General features: G+C 38.0%; 1 protein-coding gene across 3 annotated transcripts in view; it reads left to right on the top strand.

Moving 5' to 3' along the window:
* Positions 1 to 17,664, top strand: part of LOC109433484 (fasciclin-3) — a 381,470-nt gene that overhangs the window by 296,120 nt on the left and 67,686 nt on the right. For all 3 annotated transcript variants that reach the window (XM_029875815.2, XM_029875816.2, XM_019709906.3), the window contains exon 7: positions 6,250 to 6,511. In XM_029875815.2, the coding sequence (XP_029731675.1) occupies positions 6,250 to 6,511 (262 nt within the window). The remainder of the gene's footprint in view (positions 1 to 6,249; positions 6,512 to 17,664) is intronic.

The following is a 17,664-nucleotide window of genomic DNA, read 5'->3' as shown; positions in this document are numbered from 1 at the left end:
CGTGGAGCAGGGATGCCAGATGATTTCTAGAAAAATCTGTATCACTATTTTCAAAAATCTGTATCTCATACAAAATATGGGTGAAAAATCTGTAACCCATACAAACAGATCCCAGGATAAAATCCATGAGTAATTCTTAAACAACTTTGGGGAAAGGGATTTCTAAAGAAGTTCCAGGAGGACTTCCTGGAAAAGCTCTTGGGGGGATCCCTGGAAGAGTTCTAAGAAGGTTCCGCGGTGCATCTCCGTGTGATATCTCTGGAGAATCTTCATGGGTAATTTCTTCAAATTATTCAGGAAAATCTCTGGAAGAATTACCAGAGTAAACCTTTGAAGAATCTCCACGAAGGATGCGGAGGGAGTCCTCAGGAGGAACCCTTGGAGTGGTTCAAAGAGAAATCGAATAAAAAAACACTTTGGAAGCAAAAGAAAGTTCACGAAGAAAGTCCAAGAAGATCCTCTGAGGAAATCCCAGGAAAAATACCATAAACTCTAAGGGGCCATGCACAAATTACGTCACGCTTTTAGGGGGGAGGGGGGTTTTGCATAACGTGACGAGACGACCCATACAAAAATTTTTGAGGTCTCATACAAAAGGTGTGACATAGGGGGGAGGGGGTGTTGAAAAAGTTCGATTTTTGCGTGACATAATTTGTGTATCACCCCTAAGTGGAACTGTAAAAAACTTCAATGCTAATACATGATATAGTTCGAGAAGGAATTCCTGAAAAATCTTCAACAATAATCCCAGCAGAATCCTCCTGGAGATCATCCAGGTGAATTTCAAAGACGAATTCCTAGAGAATTCCCTGCATAAATCCAAGGAGATAACCCGGGTAGAAAACCTTGACGAACCCTAGAATCCTCCAGAAGGAATCCCTAAGAAATCTCCAACTAGTATCACAGCAGATTAATTGGACGGAATATTTGGAAGAACTGCACTGAATGTGGAGCGGACCTGGTGTGATGGTTAGAACACGTGACTATCACGCCGAGGACCTGGGATCGAATCCCACTCCCGACAAACTCACAAAATGTGAGTTCTTTCTTCGGAAGGGAAGTAAAGCGTGGGTCCCGAGATGAACTAGCCTAGGGCTAAAAATCTCGTTAATACAGATAAAAAAAAACTCCACTGAAGTCCCTGGATGAACTCTACGCGGAATCTCTGGAAATCCTCGCAAAAACTCTTTGTGAAATTCCGAAGAGAAACACTGGTGAAACTCCAGGCTGAATTCCTGGTAAAAGCCCATGTGTAATTCCTAGAAAAACTTTAAGAGGCATTCCTGGCCAAGGTCAAGAAGGGATCCCTTGAGAAACTTCGGGAGGGCTCCTTGAAAAAGCTTTTGGAGTGATCATGGGAGAGCTCCTGACGCATCTCCGTGTGATATCTCTGGAGAATCTTTATTAGTTAATCCCCCCCCCTCAGGACGCGAGCTGTTGTAAAAAGTACAACACTACCAAAAAACCTCGCTCGTCGTATAAGCGCGAGCGCGGTGCAGTTTCGGTTGCTTGATGGCGCGAGTCCTGAAAGGTTAAAATTTCCAGAAAAAAGTCCGGAAGAATTACCAGAGTTAACCTTGGAAGAGTCTCCACGAAGAATACTTTGAGATTCCTCGAGAGGAATCCAAAGAGAAATAAAAAAATACTTTGAAAGGGATTCATGACGAAAGTTTAACGAGCATCCCAGGAGAAATCTCAGAAAAAAACCCTGAAGAAACTTTAGGCGGAATCCCTGTAATAAGTTTAAAGGTAATCCATTTATAGTTGCAGGAGGAATACCTCAAAAAATTTCCAAGAAAAATCACAGGAATTTCCAGGAGATTTTCCAGGTGAGTTTCCAAAACGAATTCCATGAGAATTTTCTTGCACAAATCCAGGAAGAAAACTTGGAGGAACCCTAGAAACCTCCAGGGGGAATCCCAGGAAAAATCCCGAAGAGGATCTCAGAAAATTAATCGGATGGCATCCTTGAAAGAACTCCACTGAAATCCATGGATAAGCTCTACGACGAATATCTGGAAAACTCCGCGGAAAACTTCTAGGGGAGAAGCTAGAAATACTCTAAGGATAATCCCTGGTGATCTTCCATTGTTGTATTCGTAGAAAAGATCCTGGAGAATCTTTCGGAAGAATCTCTGGAGTATCTCTAAGGTGCATCCCTGGAAAATCGCCATGAAATCCTAGACAATCTTCAGAAGGAATTCCTAGAGTATGCCCAAGATAAATTCTTGGAGCATTTCCAGAAAAAAAAAATGCTAGAGAATCTTTAAGAGAGTTTATATTTCCAAGCGGAATCATTTAATAACCCACAGGAGATCATCACGAGAAACCTCCAGAATGAATCGCTGAAAAATATCCAGGAATAAACTCCCGGGATGAATCCCGCAAAAATCTTTGAGAAGAATCCTTGAAGAGTGTCCTGGAGATCTTCCTAGTGAATCTCAAGGGGAATATCTATAAGTAATTCCTAGAGAATTTTTACGAGGAATACGAGAAAAATTTCTATGAGTAATCCATGGGGATTCATCAAAAAGATTTACCCCACAACATTCTACCTGTAATAGGGCTATGCGATGAGCAAACTCTACTTTTGGTCCATAAAGTGCTACACTGTCCTGCGACTTTGAACAACTTACCCATTACTGTTGTACCTCGGATTCGCAGCTCCAGGCAAGCTAACAATTTGACTAGGTCCCGTGCGTTTTCAAATTTTGGTCAAAATCGGTTTTCGTTTATAGGTCCAACCAAATTCAACTCTTTACCACGTAATATTCAACAGATAAGTAATTTCATTTCCTTTAAAACTAATCTTAAACGTTACCTTAAAAACCACATATCACAGCTAGTAATTTAGTCATATCGGATCGTATTTTTTTTTTTTTGAATTCTGGTAAATGTATGTCAACCACCTGCGAACAATTACGTTTCTATTGTTATTAGATTAATTTAATTGTAATTATTCTTTTATTTGTTAATCTTGTGTGCTTCTTTAAAAGGATAATCAATCCACTAGAAGCATTTTACAGATTTGTTTTGTTTATATATATTCTGTTTTCCTTGCTTATTTGTCCCAGCCATTAGTTTTTGCTTTTGTTTGATTTGTTGTGTTGCCTACGGCTGGGGCTTGAGTGTCCACTACCAGGAGGCTCAACAATGAGTCTTTTGGTGTGGGGGAGAGCGGAGGGTCACTCAAAAAAAAAAAAAAAAAAAAAAAAAAAAAAAAAAAAAAAAAAAAAAAAAAAAAAAAAAAAGGTATTACTGGAGAAACTTCACTGAATATCCCTGGAAAACTTCACGATGACTTCCTAGAGAAACATCAGGAGGTTTCCCCCTAGAATCTAATGGGAATTCCTGGATCTCCTGGTTCAAGCTTTTGATAAACTAAAGGAGTAATCTATAGATACATTATAGAAAGAATTCCTGGAGAAACTCCACGGGAAATCGGCTTAGAAACTTCAGAAGAACTCCTTAGAAAAAGCTTCTTTCCTGGGCTGGAACTCCTGTGGAAACTCCAGTGGAAATCCCTGGGTAAAGTCCATCGGAAACCCAAGGAGAAACTCCGAGGTAATTCTTGCAGAAACTACTAGAAGCATAGTTGGAAAAATAAAAGGGAATAGCTCAAAGAATCTCCAAAAGGAGTCTCTGTAAAAAAAAACTTCAGGTTGCATACCTGAAGAAGCTCCAGAAATAAGGCCCGTAGAAATCTCCAACAGGAATCGCAGGAGAATGTTCAGGAGATCTCTCTGGTGCATTTCCAGCACGAATCCCTGGAGAAGTCAAGACAGTACAAATCCCTTGTAAAGAATCCCTGAAAATCTTAAGCGGAACCGCGGGAAAATTTACAGGCAGAAAACCTTGGAAACCTCCTTAGAAATATTTCAGGGAAACTCTAGAAAACTTCCAGTCGAAACTACCAACAGGCAGAAAACCTTGGAGAATATGTAGGAAGAAGCCCTGGAGAACCTCCAAGAGAATTCCCTAAAGAATCTTCAAGAGACATCCCTGTAGAACATCCAGTGGCAAGCTGTGGTAAATTTCCAGAGGAAATCACTGGAGAATCTCCAGGAGAAACCCCTGGAAAATCTCCTGGATGAATCCATGGAGATACATCACCAGGAATCCGTGGAGAAGCATCACGGGGAATCAGTGTAAAAACTTTGCGTGAAATTCCTGGTGAAATTGTACTAACATCCCTGGAAACCCCCACGAGGAAAGCCTGGTAAAGTCCCCTAGCAAATAATTGGATAAATTCCAAGGGGCCCTTTACTACAAGAAAATCTAAAATTAATCTCTAGTGAATCTCCAAGTGGTATCTCTGGAAAGCATTCAGTAGAAATCCTTGGTGGATTTCTAGGAATAATCCCTGACTATGCTCCAGGAGGATTCGTTGGAGAAGGTCCAGGACAAATCCTTGAAAATGTTTCATGAAAACTGCTGAAGAATCTCTAGGGGGAACCGTTCAAGAGTTTCCAAGAGAAATACTTCTATAATTTCAAGAAGGTCTCAATCAAGTTCATTCAGGGCAAATCCCTTACAAATCCTGAGGAATTTCCCGGAGGAATCCTGGAAAAATCTGGGAAGAATATCTGGACATAATCCAGCAGGTCGTCCTAGTGAATCTTCAGAAGATGTCTGGAGAACATCCACGAGGAATTTTTGGAGTATCTCTAGGAGCAATTCATGGAGATTTATCAACAAGTATCCTTGAAAAAACTTCATGATGAAGTCCTCTAGAAACGTGAAATTCCTAGAGAACTCGACTAGCACTCCTAAAGAACTCCACCAGGAAACCTTGGAAAATTCCCGCGGGAATCTTAATCTCCAAGGGGAGTTCCTGTGAAAGCTTTGAAGTACCTTTAGTTAAGTTCCAGGAGGACTCCCTGGAGAAAGTCCAGGGTTAACCCTTGGAGAATTTCCTGGAAAATCCTGGAGAATCTCTCAGAGGAATAATTGATGAGTTTCTAAGAGAGAATTATTTTAGAATCTCCAGATAGTCTTTATGAAGAATCAGCAAGCAGAACCCTGAAGAATATCTGAATAGAAATCCAGGAAAAGCTCCAGAAGGAATCTTCAGGAAGAATATCTAAGAGGAATATCCAAAGAATCTCCACGATGATTTCCCGTAGAATCCTTAGGAGGAAACCATGGGTTATCCTCAAGAGGAATCCTCGAAGAAACTTCTCATGTCATCCCTGGAAATACTCCTCTTGTAGATGAAATCCTTTTAGTATTTCTAGAAAGCTCCACGAGGCTTCTTGGAGAACAAGGAGGAATCCATAGAAAAAGGAAAAAAATACTGACAAATCTCCAGAAAGAATGTCTGAAGAATCCCCAGGAGAAATTCCGGGAAAATCTCGAAAACAAGGAAAACTCTGAAAAAACTTCAAACAGTATTTTTAGAGGTACTCAGTCGCGTAAAAATGATGATACAATATTGTCACAATTGCTTTAGTTATCCTAACCAATTCACTTAGATATGTGTGTATTGACTGTATATAGTAATTTTGCAGTTTCGCATTTCGGTTTAGTCGTTGGTTTTAGCGTTGATAGTTTGTTATCTTTGCCGACGTTTCGGTCCTCGGATCGGACCTTCTTCAGAGCTCCATAACACTCAAGTGGTCAATTTATAAAAAAAACTTTTGATTTTTGGGACGTCAGGTCAGAAAGGGTTACAGCTATTATGGTGGCGCATATCATATATGAGGGGCCCAGAATCACAGGGATGTAAGTGACCATTTTGTCGATTTTAAGCTGATCATATAATAAAATTCTTCAGATTTCAAGCTTTCAAGAACTTTTTTAAGATTGTTTCTACGATGATTGTAAAAATTACAATAAATCAGAGAAAATTGGGTTGATTTTGAAAGTCCATACATTTTGTATGGGATGAAAAATTGGTCAAAAACTTCAAACCTTATTCACTCGAAAGTGGGTTTTTACACCCCTTTGCTTCTAACCCTTTCATATAGTTTTTGATTAGAGTTCATGCACTAGTTTTGTTAGTGATAGTTGTATATAATATACGCCACCAGCTGTAACCTTTTCAGACCTGACGTTCCAAAAATCAAAAGTTTTTATAAATTGACCAGTTGATTATTATCGTGCCCTTAAGAAGGCCCGATCCTAGGAAAGAAACGTCGGAGAAGATAACAAACTACGAACGCTAAAACCAACGACTGCCTAAACCGAAATCCGAAACTGCAAAAACAAGCCAATTCATTTATTCACACTATTTTCCTTCTCTTCCAGGACAACGGTGCATTCAACGTGACGCTCACGATCGCCGGCCTCACGCTGGAAGATCTGTCCAAAAGATACCAGCTGCAGGCATCGAACCAGGTGGGCGTTCAGGACTACGTCATTTTGCTCAGTTCACTCGATGCCGAAGTGGACGAATCCGGCGGCGTCGGAGTCGGCGGAATCATCGGAATCGTTCTGGCAGCACTGATCGTCCTGGTTGCCATCGCGCTGATCATCATGGCCCGAGCCACCGGCAGATGGTGCTTCCGAGGTGAGTGAAAGTTCTTGTGTTTCTGTTAGTTCCTTCTCTGTATATACTTTTTTTTACTCTTGTTTGGGGTAAACATCTATCGAACACCATGCGTCTCCATGCGAAATTCTTCAATCAGGCGATCACATCTACACTAAACCAAAAGTTTCCAACCGATTCAGTTGGATTCATACATCAGGCAACTAAATTTTCCACTGTTTTGGCTATCCATAGTTTCGCTATCATTCTGACAATAACATTTTCATTCCCTCGTTCTTCCGTTGGCATTAATTGGACTCTCTCTTAACGATTTTCCTCTTCGTATCCTAACGCTTTCCCGCACCACCCGCATCGGGATAATTCAAACCAGAACTGACCTTCGGTTTTTTCTTCTCTCTTTCTCTTTTTCCCGCTCTGCTCTTTTTCAGTCAGCTTATATTCGTAATCATGCCAATAACACAAACACACTGAACGCCACTGAACGTTTGCTGTGTTCGAAGCAAGTCGAGAGCGCGCGAGAAAAAAAGAAGTAACTTAACAAACCCAATTCAAGCAGTCGATTCCGTCCAGTGTACAGATGATGCGCGCGGTAGATTACCTTGTGTATAGTGAAATCGAGAAGCTCAAACTAATTTCAAACGCAGTAACAGATCGCTTATATTGATGTTGTGATTGATGTCTAAGGCTAGGTCGGTTGATGCCGATGTTCTTCATCGTTTAGTTGCTAAGCGTACATGTAATGATATTAAACCATGACACGAGATTCGTTTACCGTCCCTAGATTGTAAGCTTCAATGTATTCTTTTTGCTTTTAAAAAAATCCTTATTTAAATTCATCGTCATCGCTACGCTTTTTGTTAATTGAGCTCATTTATTTCAACCCATTCCGTTTGATTTCATCATCCCGATTTGATAGTGAAAAATGATTCGATTAGCTTTTCCAAAAGAATTAATCTCTCCAAAGCCCCCCCAAAAGCACTGACAAAGAGCGAGGAGCGAGTGGTTAATTATTGATAGCGATTAGTGAAAAGTGAAGCTGCTAATCTCCTTTCTGTATTTTCCCGCCTCTTACTCTAAAAGCTTTCTCGAACAAATCACTCTCTATTACCCCTTCCCAGCGAAAATACAGTTTAAAGAATCGATCGTACAACTAGCATATAAGAGTGTAAGGTATAGAACTTTCAGGCTAAAAAGAAACCCAGCTCATTGTCATCATTGCGAGATAGTGACTCTGTCTGTAAGTGTGTGTTCCAATAAAAAAAAACGAACCGAGACGTTTCAAGTGCTCGGAGCTTGAAGCAAAAATATCCTTGGCATTTTCATTTCAAACCCACCCCGAGGAGAGGCTCCTTCCTCGTTCCAATCAACCCGTTTCCAACTAATTGCCTTCAAGTGAGCATTGCATTGAGGAGGCAGCTTAGCGGTAGCAGAATCGTAACCGAAGGCAGAAAAATCAGAATCATGCTAAATCGGATTAAAACTATTAGGAGTGGATGAGTGCTCAATTTCCTGTTAAGTTGTGTGGTTCTGTGTGTGCCTTCGCTTAAAAAAAAATGGTTTCTTTGTTCTTCGGTATTTGCTTAATAGATAGAAAATAGAGTTTATCAGTAAGATAATATGGTTAAGGGACGCACTCCAACAGTTCAAGAGTAAACTGACGTTAGTTCGGTTCCCAACAAAAACATAAAGGAAATATCTATCTCAACTAACACACCAAACGGCTAACCCAGAGACCTTGTGTACAATGGCAACAAACTAAAAGTGGGAGATTCATCTCTGCTGCCGGATGGTAAAACACTAGCAACGAAGGCCAACAACAAAGCTAACATAATCGAGAATAGAATTGTTGATCGGTACTACCACTACCACTACTACTGCTACTACAGCCACGTCACGACTGTGCTACAACTCTGATCACAAACATCAGCAATAAAACACACAGGTTTGTACCACTATTGATACACACACTATACACTGCGAATCATGCCATTTGCTATCTGCACCAAAAAGATACTATATTTTTATTGGGAAATAATGAAGTTTTGAACACAGTTGAATGGAAAAGTGAACTTCTGGAAAATCACAGATTTCAACCCCAAGGGTGAGCCGATCATTTCATATGACCACCTCATATTTTTATTTTCCATGACCTTGGCACAATGTCGATAAGGAATATTTCCAAAAAATATCATTTAGTTAGTTTGTGTGCAGAGCACACAAACAAAACTAATACTGCACACAGGATCAATGCCGGTTGTAACTAACAGAACACTTTCATCGACTGCACCGTTCTTGTGAAAACAGTATGCATCCAACGCAGGTTTTGTTTCATTAATATCATATCAAAATTTCCGAATTTCCATCCCACGTTCTTAAATAACTGCTTATTCCTATTCTGCCACTAAGCTCGCCACTACTCTGAACCTCAGGCAACTGGGCAGAAATTTCTAGAGGAATCTCTGAAGGATTTCTTGGTGGAAACTCTGGAGGACTTCTTGAAGGAATCCCTGAAGGAAATCCTAGAAGAATCTTTGGAGGGACTCCCAAAAGAATCCCTAAAGGCATTTCTGGAGGCATCCCTGGAGGAATTCCTGGAGAAATCCCTGGAAGGAATCCCTGGAGGGATTCGTGGAGGAAACCCTGGAGAAATTCTTGGAGGAATTCCTTGAGGACTCCCTTGGAGGAATTTCTGGAGGAATCCCTGAGGAAATCCCTAGAAGAATTTTTGGAGGAATCCCTGGAGGAACTTCTGAAAGAATCCCTGGAGAAATTCCTGGAAGAATCTCTGGACAAATTACTGAAGGAATTTCTGGAGGAATCCCTGGAGGAATCTTTGGAGAAATTCCTGAGGAATCCCTGGAAGAACTTCTGGAAGAATCCCTGGAGGAATTACTGGAGGAATCCCTGCAGGAATTCCTGGAGGATTCTCTGTATAAATTTCTGGAGCGATTCCTGGAGGAATTCCTGGAGGAATTCCTGGAGAAACCCCTGGAAGAAATCCCTGGAAGGAATTACTGTAGCAATTCGTGGAGGAAACCCTGGAGACATTCCTGAAGGAATCCCTGGAGGAATTCCTGGAGGATCCTCTGGAGAATTTCCTGGAGGGGAATCTCTGGAGGACTTCTTGGAGGAATCTCAGAAGAATCCCTGGTGGAATCCCTGAAGGAATCCCTAGTAGAATACCTGTAGGCATACCCGGAAGAATTCCTAGCGGAATTCCTGGAAGAATTCCTGGTGGAATCCCTGGATGCATACCTGGAGGAATTCCTGGAGGTCTTCTTGGAGGAATCCCTAAAGGAATACCTGAATGAATTCATGGAGGAATTCCTGACGAACTTCCTGGAGAAATCCCTGAACTACTTCTTGCAGGCATCCCTTAAGATTTGTTTAGAGGAATTCTTATAGGAATTTCTGGAGGAATCCCCAAAAGAATTCCTGAAAAAATTCCTAAAGAAATTCCTGAAGGAATTCTTGGAGGAATCCTTGAAAGAAGTCCTAGAGCAATCCCTTTTGGATTTTCCTGGAGGCATTCTTGGACGAGTTTCCGAATAAATTCCTGCAGAAAAAAAACTAGAAAAATAGCCTACGATTGAAAAACAGAAATATTTATGACGATCATATTGGCATTATTGTCATATTTGACATTCTATGTCAAAAGTTCGATCATAAAATGGCTAAATTACATTTCGGCCAGTTGTGGCCGAGTGTCAACGAAATTCGGGAAAATGGCATTCGGCCGAAACTACACTTAGTGTGATGTAGAATTGTTCTGGTTCTGTGAGAATGATTTTTGAGAACTCGGTTGACACTCGCACCAGCTTCTAACTCTGATAAGGTGTTGTTGAAGCAACGATAGCTCTTTGAGCCCTAAAGCATCATCAAAGATACAGGGGATGTTCATAACTGAATGGAGAAAGAAATCGCCTTGAAAGGTAGCTCAAAATGTTCATAACAGGTTCATTATGCAAGCAATGCTTATCGAATAAAAATTGAGAAATTCAAGAGAAAAGAAACTATGATTTTATCATAGGAATTTTAAATTGCTGCTTATTCTACTAAGTATATTGTGATTGTTTTATTTTTTTTTTTTCGAGTCTGCAGTTTTTTGATCAGCTACAAAACTCCTGGCTCCAATTCATAGATCCATTGCGAAAATTGTAGTTGAAATTTGTGGAGAAATCATAATTTGGCAACTCCGGGATTTCCATTCCTTATAGATTTTTTTTCCAAAAGTTTTTATTGCAAAATTTAAAAAAAAAATATGGGAGGTAACCAGAAGCGTCCCTAGCAGTTGCTATAAAACTTTTTATGCCCTAAAAGTTACAGCAATCATCCAGAAATTCCTCCAGATGGATCATCACAAATTCTGCTATAAGTTTTTTGTTTAAAATCTGTGTTGGCGCAACACACGAACGGCGTGGTCTAGGCGCCCTCAGTAGCAGCAGCAGCGCAGCGGCACATTCAATTAGGATAGTTTTGCTTGCCCTTTATTTTACTGCTAGCAGCAAGCAGCCCAGCGGCTATTGTAACATTCGCACTGGGCTGCGTGGTGCTAGCCCGTAAGCGCATCGCACATTGTGGCAATGCGCATTCAAAGATTGTCCGTACTATCACTGCCGCTTATAAAAGCGGCAGCGTGATGATTGTAATGTTAGTTGTAAGCAAAGTACCACCACAGAGCAGGAGCACTGCCTCTCTGTGGTGCGCAATAAAATCTGGAGTAATCAAGAAGAGTAGTTCGTTCTTCGTCTTGTCCTCGGGGGAAAGAAGACACAACGTAGGGGCCTATCAACCGCTGGACGAAACAATCTGCATGTTTGACCTTAGCGATTGCACAAGAAATTTAACTACAACTTTCTCAATTTTTTTGCTGTAAATGTATCTTGATTTTATTTTCTAGAACTTCTGTCTCGAATTTCTGCTAGATCTGTGGATAGTCATATTCAAATGCATATATTAAAGGGAGTTCCAAGATTTTTCCAAATGGCATAGTTTCAAATTCTACTATACAACGTCAACACTTTTCGGGAAAATGAAGATTTTTTTCTTGAATGTTTATTTTTGTGCTACATTAGCAAAACTTTATCCCCCGCAGCCTCACATTTATAAATTGGCCCTGACAATAATTGGACAATAATTCATAAGTAAAATAAAAACGCCCAGTGAATCAAGTGCATCTTCTTGTTAAAAGATAATACCGATGATTGTTTCTCATCATTTGAAAAAGTATAATTTTCAGAAAAAAAAAACATGGCATGAAATGTTGCTATAGTACCTAGATGAGTTAAAAAAAAATTTATATAAATCCTAATATGGATGATTCGTAATAAAATTGTGCGGTCCCATCCTAAATCTCCTAAAAAATGAATTTGTACTATTATCGTTTTAAATTTCTGAAGAAACTCATAAAGGCAAAACCTTCTTGGAAAACTTCTGATGGAGTTCTAAGAATAATGTTTTGAGAAAATTTTGAAAAAAAAATCCTGTAAAATTCATAGAGCATTTTAATAAGAAATTCCTGCCGAAATCGGGGGACGTTCTAGGAAAAATATCTGTAGAAATATCTGTGAAGATCCTTCAAAGTCTCTTGAAAATAATTGAGAAAAGTCCCTGTAAAACTTCTTCCCTGTTCTATCCCTGTACTTTTGTAGAAATTTCTGAATAAATTTCTGAACAATTTGAGAAATGACTAAATGCATCTCTGGAGGAAATTATGGAGTAGTGCTGAATTTTGCAGAAATCTTTGGAGAAAACCTTGCATAATATTGTGGAGTGCAGGAACTGATGCAGAAATTTGTGGAAGAAACAATGATGAAATTCCTGATGGAAGTTCAAGAAAGCATCCCTCGGCGAATTTTTGGAAAAAAATCTGAAATAATCTTTGGAAAAAAATTTGAACGAATCCCTGGAGAGAAGTTTCCAAATTAATCTCATGTGGATTTTCCAAAGGAATCTCTTAAATACCATCTGAAGGAATCCTTGGAGACCTATCTGAAGAAATTTTAAGAAAAAAGGAAGGTCGGGAGATTTTTCAAAGAGTCCCATGAAAAATTCCTGGAGAATTGAAAGATGAAAAAATTTCTGAAATTAATTCTGAAGCAACCCATGGAAAATTTTCTGTATGTATTTCTCGAGAAATTTCTAAAGGAATCCATGGTGCACTTTATATAGGTATATTTCCAAAAAGAATCCTGCGATAAATTTCTAGAACATTTTTTAATGCAAGTAACAGCTTTTAAGGGCACCTCTGGAAGATATTCCAGAGAAGAGACTTCTTATGAAATCCTGTATGATTTTCTGTGGAGATCCTTGGAAGACTTTTTGAAAGCAACTTTTTATGAATTTTCAAATGATTCCCAGGAGGATTTCCTTTACTAATCTCTGAAAGAACACCAGAATGGAACATTTGAGAATTTCATGAAAACTTTCTGAAGACATCTTTAGAGAACTTTTTGAAAAAAATCTTAATTCCTAATTTTTTGAAGGAATCGCTGGAGGAATTTTTGAAAGAATTCGTTGAAGATTTTCTGAAAGAATTCCCAGAAGAATTTCTAGAAAAAATCCAGGAAGAAATTACTAAAGAAATTCAGATTTTCAGGGGAATTTTAAAGGAATATCTGAAACAAACTCTGGATAAGCTTCTGACAAATTTCATGAAGGAATTTCTTAACCTTTACGACCCTGACGTATGTTGCGCACTCAAATGTTGATGTTGATGTTCATTTAGCTCTAGTTTATTCAATTTTTACCCGATTTTGATAAAAATTTGACTGAACAACCGGAAATTACTACCGTTCTATAGAATGCACCAGCTGGTGAAGTTGGATGATCGGTTCCGGATTTATACGGAAACCCAGTGGGGTACGTCGGTTGGCCAAATGAGACCGCCTGCAAAAAATTTGCTCTACAATAACGTTTTGGCTATTTTTACAATTTGTGGCTTATTCTCTCGGTAGATCAATCATTATATAATCAAAATATGGTCTTGAATCTCTTAAGCGTATTTTCACGAATTGGAATCAATTTGGAAAATTGGAATGGAAAGCGGTAAACGCCTTAATGTATGCAATGCTTTCTAATTTCAAGTAGTTAGAACTGTTGTGTCCAAAATTTGTATTTAGATTTCTAATAGAAATTAAAAAAAAGAACTCAATATGCGTAACACGTAATAATATGTTGATGAACAGTTAAAACAAAAAAAAGCGCAGATTATGATCTGATTGCCAAATTCTCTTCGTACAGAAAAACTATTAAAGTTACCCCATTTTCAAATGACCTTAAAGTATCCGAAGATATGAATACTTTATTATTCAGATGTAAAAACTTATTGGTTCAGTAAAAAACAACGAAAAAGTTTATTTGGCCAACCGACATACCCCACTGAGTTTACTAATAAATCTGGAACTGATCATCCAACTTCACCAACCGGTGCATTGTATGAGATGGTAGTCATTTCCAGTTGTACTATCACAATTTCATCAAAATCAAGTGAAAATTGAAAAAAAAACTACACAGAAAAAATATGTTATTAAAATTCAGCGAGAAATCATGGACATAAAGGGAATGCTAGAGTTAGTGCACTTTTACATGAGATATAATGTAAAATTACATTACCATCGTGTAAATTTCCGCCAACCATCGCGTAAACCATCATGGACTCCAACCAGTTACGCGACTATTAGTGGAAATTAACACGAACGTAACGTAATTTTACATGATATCTCATGTAAATATGCACTAACCCTAGCATTCCCTTTATGTGCATGATTTCTCGCTCAATGTTACATGAATATTTTTTTCTGTGTAGAGCCAAATGAAAATCACATTTTGAGTGCGCAAAATACATCAGGGACGTAAAGGTTAAGCAATCCATGATCTTCTAAATGAATCCCTAAAGAAATTACTCTAGTAGAATGTTGGGGTTAATATGACCCAGACAGGCTCGCTGAACGTACACTTCGCTATTATGATGCGCCCTAGCATAATATCATAGGAGGGTTAAGGAGTCTGTGAGAGATTATTTGAAAGAATTCCTTGGAGGATAGATCAATTTCAGAAGCAATACATGAAAGGCTTTCCAAAGGAGTTCTTGAAGAAAGTTCTGGAGGAATCTCCAAGAAATGTTCTGATGAATCCTTGAAGGAATTTTTAAGAGAATCTCTAGATAATTATTAATAATGAATAAATCCTGGAGAATTTTTTATAATAATGTGAATAAATTCCCGAGGAAATTTCAGCGGGAATCCTCGAAGAAACTTCCAAAAAAGCCCTGGAGAATTTTTTTCCTTACCCTCTAATGCCCAAATTTTTTATTTTGATCTAAATACCACTTTCTAAACGCCACTTTCTAATCCAACATTAGGGTCTGATATAGTAGAACAGGTCACAACATTTAAATATTTGGGTGTTTATTTGGACAGCACTTTATCTTGGGATGCCCATATACAACAAGTTTGTAACAAGGCATCTTTTTTGTGTGGAGTTCTAAGGCGAACAAACAATTTTCTCCCATGCCGAGTACTTTTACAATTTTATCATGCACATATTCACTCAAGATTAAGTTACTTGATTCTTTCTTGGGGTCGAGCGTGTAAATCTAAATTAAAAAAGCTCCAAACAGTTCAAAACAGATGCATTAAAGCAATATTCAAATTACCCCACTTGTATCCTTCAGTTCAACTTTACGCTAACTTGCCCCATAGAATTTTGCCAATTGTAGGAATTTGCGAATTACAAACACTTTTGCTAGTTCACGATATACTCAATAATGTAACAACGCATCACAACTTATTGATACAGACAACTTCACGAACTCATAACACCAGGCGAGTAAATGATCTTGTGCTCATTAGAGCATCTTCTAGTTTTGGCCAAAAACGCTTCTCTGTCATCGGTCCGTCTAAATTCAACAATCTTCCGCGTGATCTACAGCAAATCAGCAGTCGTTATAGTTTTAAAAACAACATCAAGCGATATCTGAAAGATAACATCCATACACTTTTGCTATAATAGTAATATTAACCGTCATAAAGTAGCTTAGAATAATTAATTATTAGTTTTAGTGCACAAGTGCTTACTTAAAAGGACTTTCTGTCCACTGTAAGCACGTCCTTCAAATATTGTTATTTGTTTCTTCCATAAAATCTCTCTATTTCGTTAAGCTATTCTTTGTTTAAATTTCTAATTTCTCAGCAATAATTTAGTTTTTAGTCTATTTTGTCTGTTGCCAGTTTGCTGAGAATCTAGATGCGTCCACTACCAGGAGGCTCGTTTCCAGAGTCTTTTGGTGTGGGGGAGAGTGGAGGGTCGCAAAAAAAAAAAAAAAAAAAAAATATCATTTAGAAGAAGATCCCAACATCTGGATCGAAACGTTGGCGATGAGATAAGAAAATCAACGCTTTTCTTTGACTGAAACCCGAAATCCCCGAGAATTAAGTTAACTTCCCAGTCGAACCACCACAAATATCATTTTTCGTCATCGAAAATCGATTTAAACATGTTTTGAAAGATGATTCTTTTTAATTTTCGATTTCGTGAATATCAGTTTTTGATTTTTCTTATTTTTATTTTTGAACATCTCCACACTTTAATATTTTTCCTGGAAGCCTATTCTAGTGTAGAGTAAGGTGGGGCAAAAGTTCGACCCTAGTTGAAAATTCAATATTTTTCAAAAAACCAAAGCAGACATAAATAAATGAATACCGTCTGGTGATTCTACCATCCATGAGCTAAAACTTTGCTGAACAAAGTTACGCCAAATTACTTTTCAATTTTAAGTTACACTACTTTTTGTATGTGTGTCTCTTATTCGAACTCTTGCCCCACCACTGGGGCAAAAGTTCGAATCTAGTGTTTGTGGAATTTCGCTAGCCGTAGCACGCTATTTTGACACTTTGATAATAGGAATACCTGAAACCAATTGATATTTGATGTTGGAACTGGAATACACTTTAAAGTTGGATCTGGATTTTACCCAAATCAGGGTTAAATTTACTACACCAAAAATTACTAGTTTTCCGCTAAATTAAGATAAAACAACATTTTTTTCAACTCTGATCGAATTTTCTCACTAATTCCATCATTTTTAGAGATAATATAGACGTTTTGCAGAATTTGAGTTTTTTACCTAAAGTTGCCACATGACTCGAACTCTTGCCCCACAATTCGAACTTTTGCCCCACTATGTGTGAAATATGATTTTTAAATCTTTTTTTCAAAAAGTTATACATGCTAAAGCATGTTCAAAATAAACCTAGTTACGCCCCAAAATAAAATATCGAATTCGATTTCATTACAATTCCATTCCATGCGTTGGAAGGACCATCACATATTAAATTTTTTTGATCAAAAACCAACATTTTATCATAACTTTTCGAAATATTGATCAATTCTCATAATTTTTGGAGTGAAAGACTCTTTTTCAAAAAGGCTTCGAACAACCTTGACACCCGCAAGAAATAATTTAAATTGAGCTCAAAAACTTCAAAAGAAACTCTTGCCCCACTCGAACTTTTGCCCCACTTTACTCTAATTTTAAGGAAAATAATTCATCAAACTAGGGTAGAATGATTTGGGAAAAAATTAAAATATGTTAATTGTAGCGATTCAATACAAAATAAACAATGACTTCTAAAAGGTGACTGAAACATCTATTTTTCAATGATTTTTAAAAAATGTAAATACGCTTTAAAATACACCAGAAACCATTTTGAGATATAGAAAACAGTCCTAAATATCAGCCAAAAATATAAAAATTTTGATTTTCCACGAAACAAAAATTACAAAAATGCTTAAACTATACCCCGTCTAAAGGCGGGGTTGGGTATTAGAGGGTTAATCTACTTAGTGAGTCCCCTCATAATAGTTCTATCATAAATCTCTTTTATAATAAATTTGCGCTATTGCCGTTTTGAATTTCGGAAGAAATTCCTAAAGAAATGCCAGGAGAAACTTCTTGGGAAGCTTCTGGTGAAGTTTCAATAATAATGACTTGAAACAAATTTAGAAGAATTCCTGGAGAACCCCTGTAAAATTCATGAAGCATTTTCCAAAGAAATTCCAGCATGAATCAGTGAACGCATTTGAAAAGTAATTCTAGGGAAAATATTTGTAGAAACATCTGGATAAACCTTTGTTGGGGTTTCTTAAAATCTCTTGAAAAAAAAAATGAAAAA

The sequence above is a fragment of the Aedes albopictus genome, chromosome 3 (assembly GCF_035046485.1).
Source record: "Aedes albopictus strain Foshan chromosome 3, AalbF5, whole genome shotgun sequence".
Lineage (NCBI taxonomy): Eukaryota > Metazoa > Arthropoda > Insecta > Diptera > Culicidae > Aedes > Aedes albopictus.
This window is presented reverse-complemented; position numbering and strand designations above follow the sequence as displayed.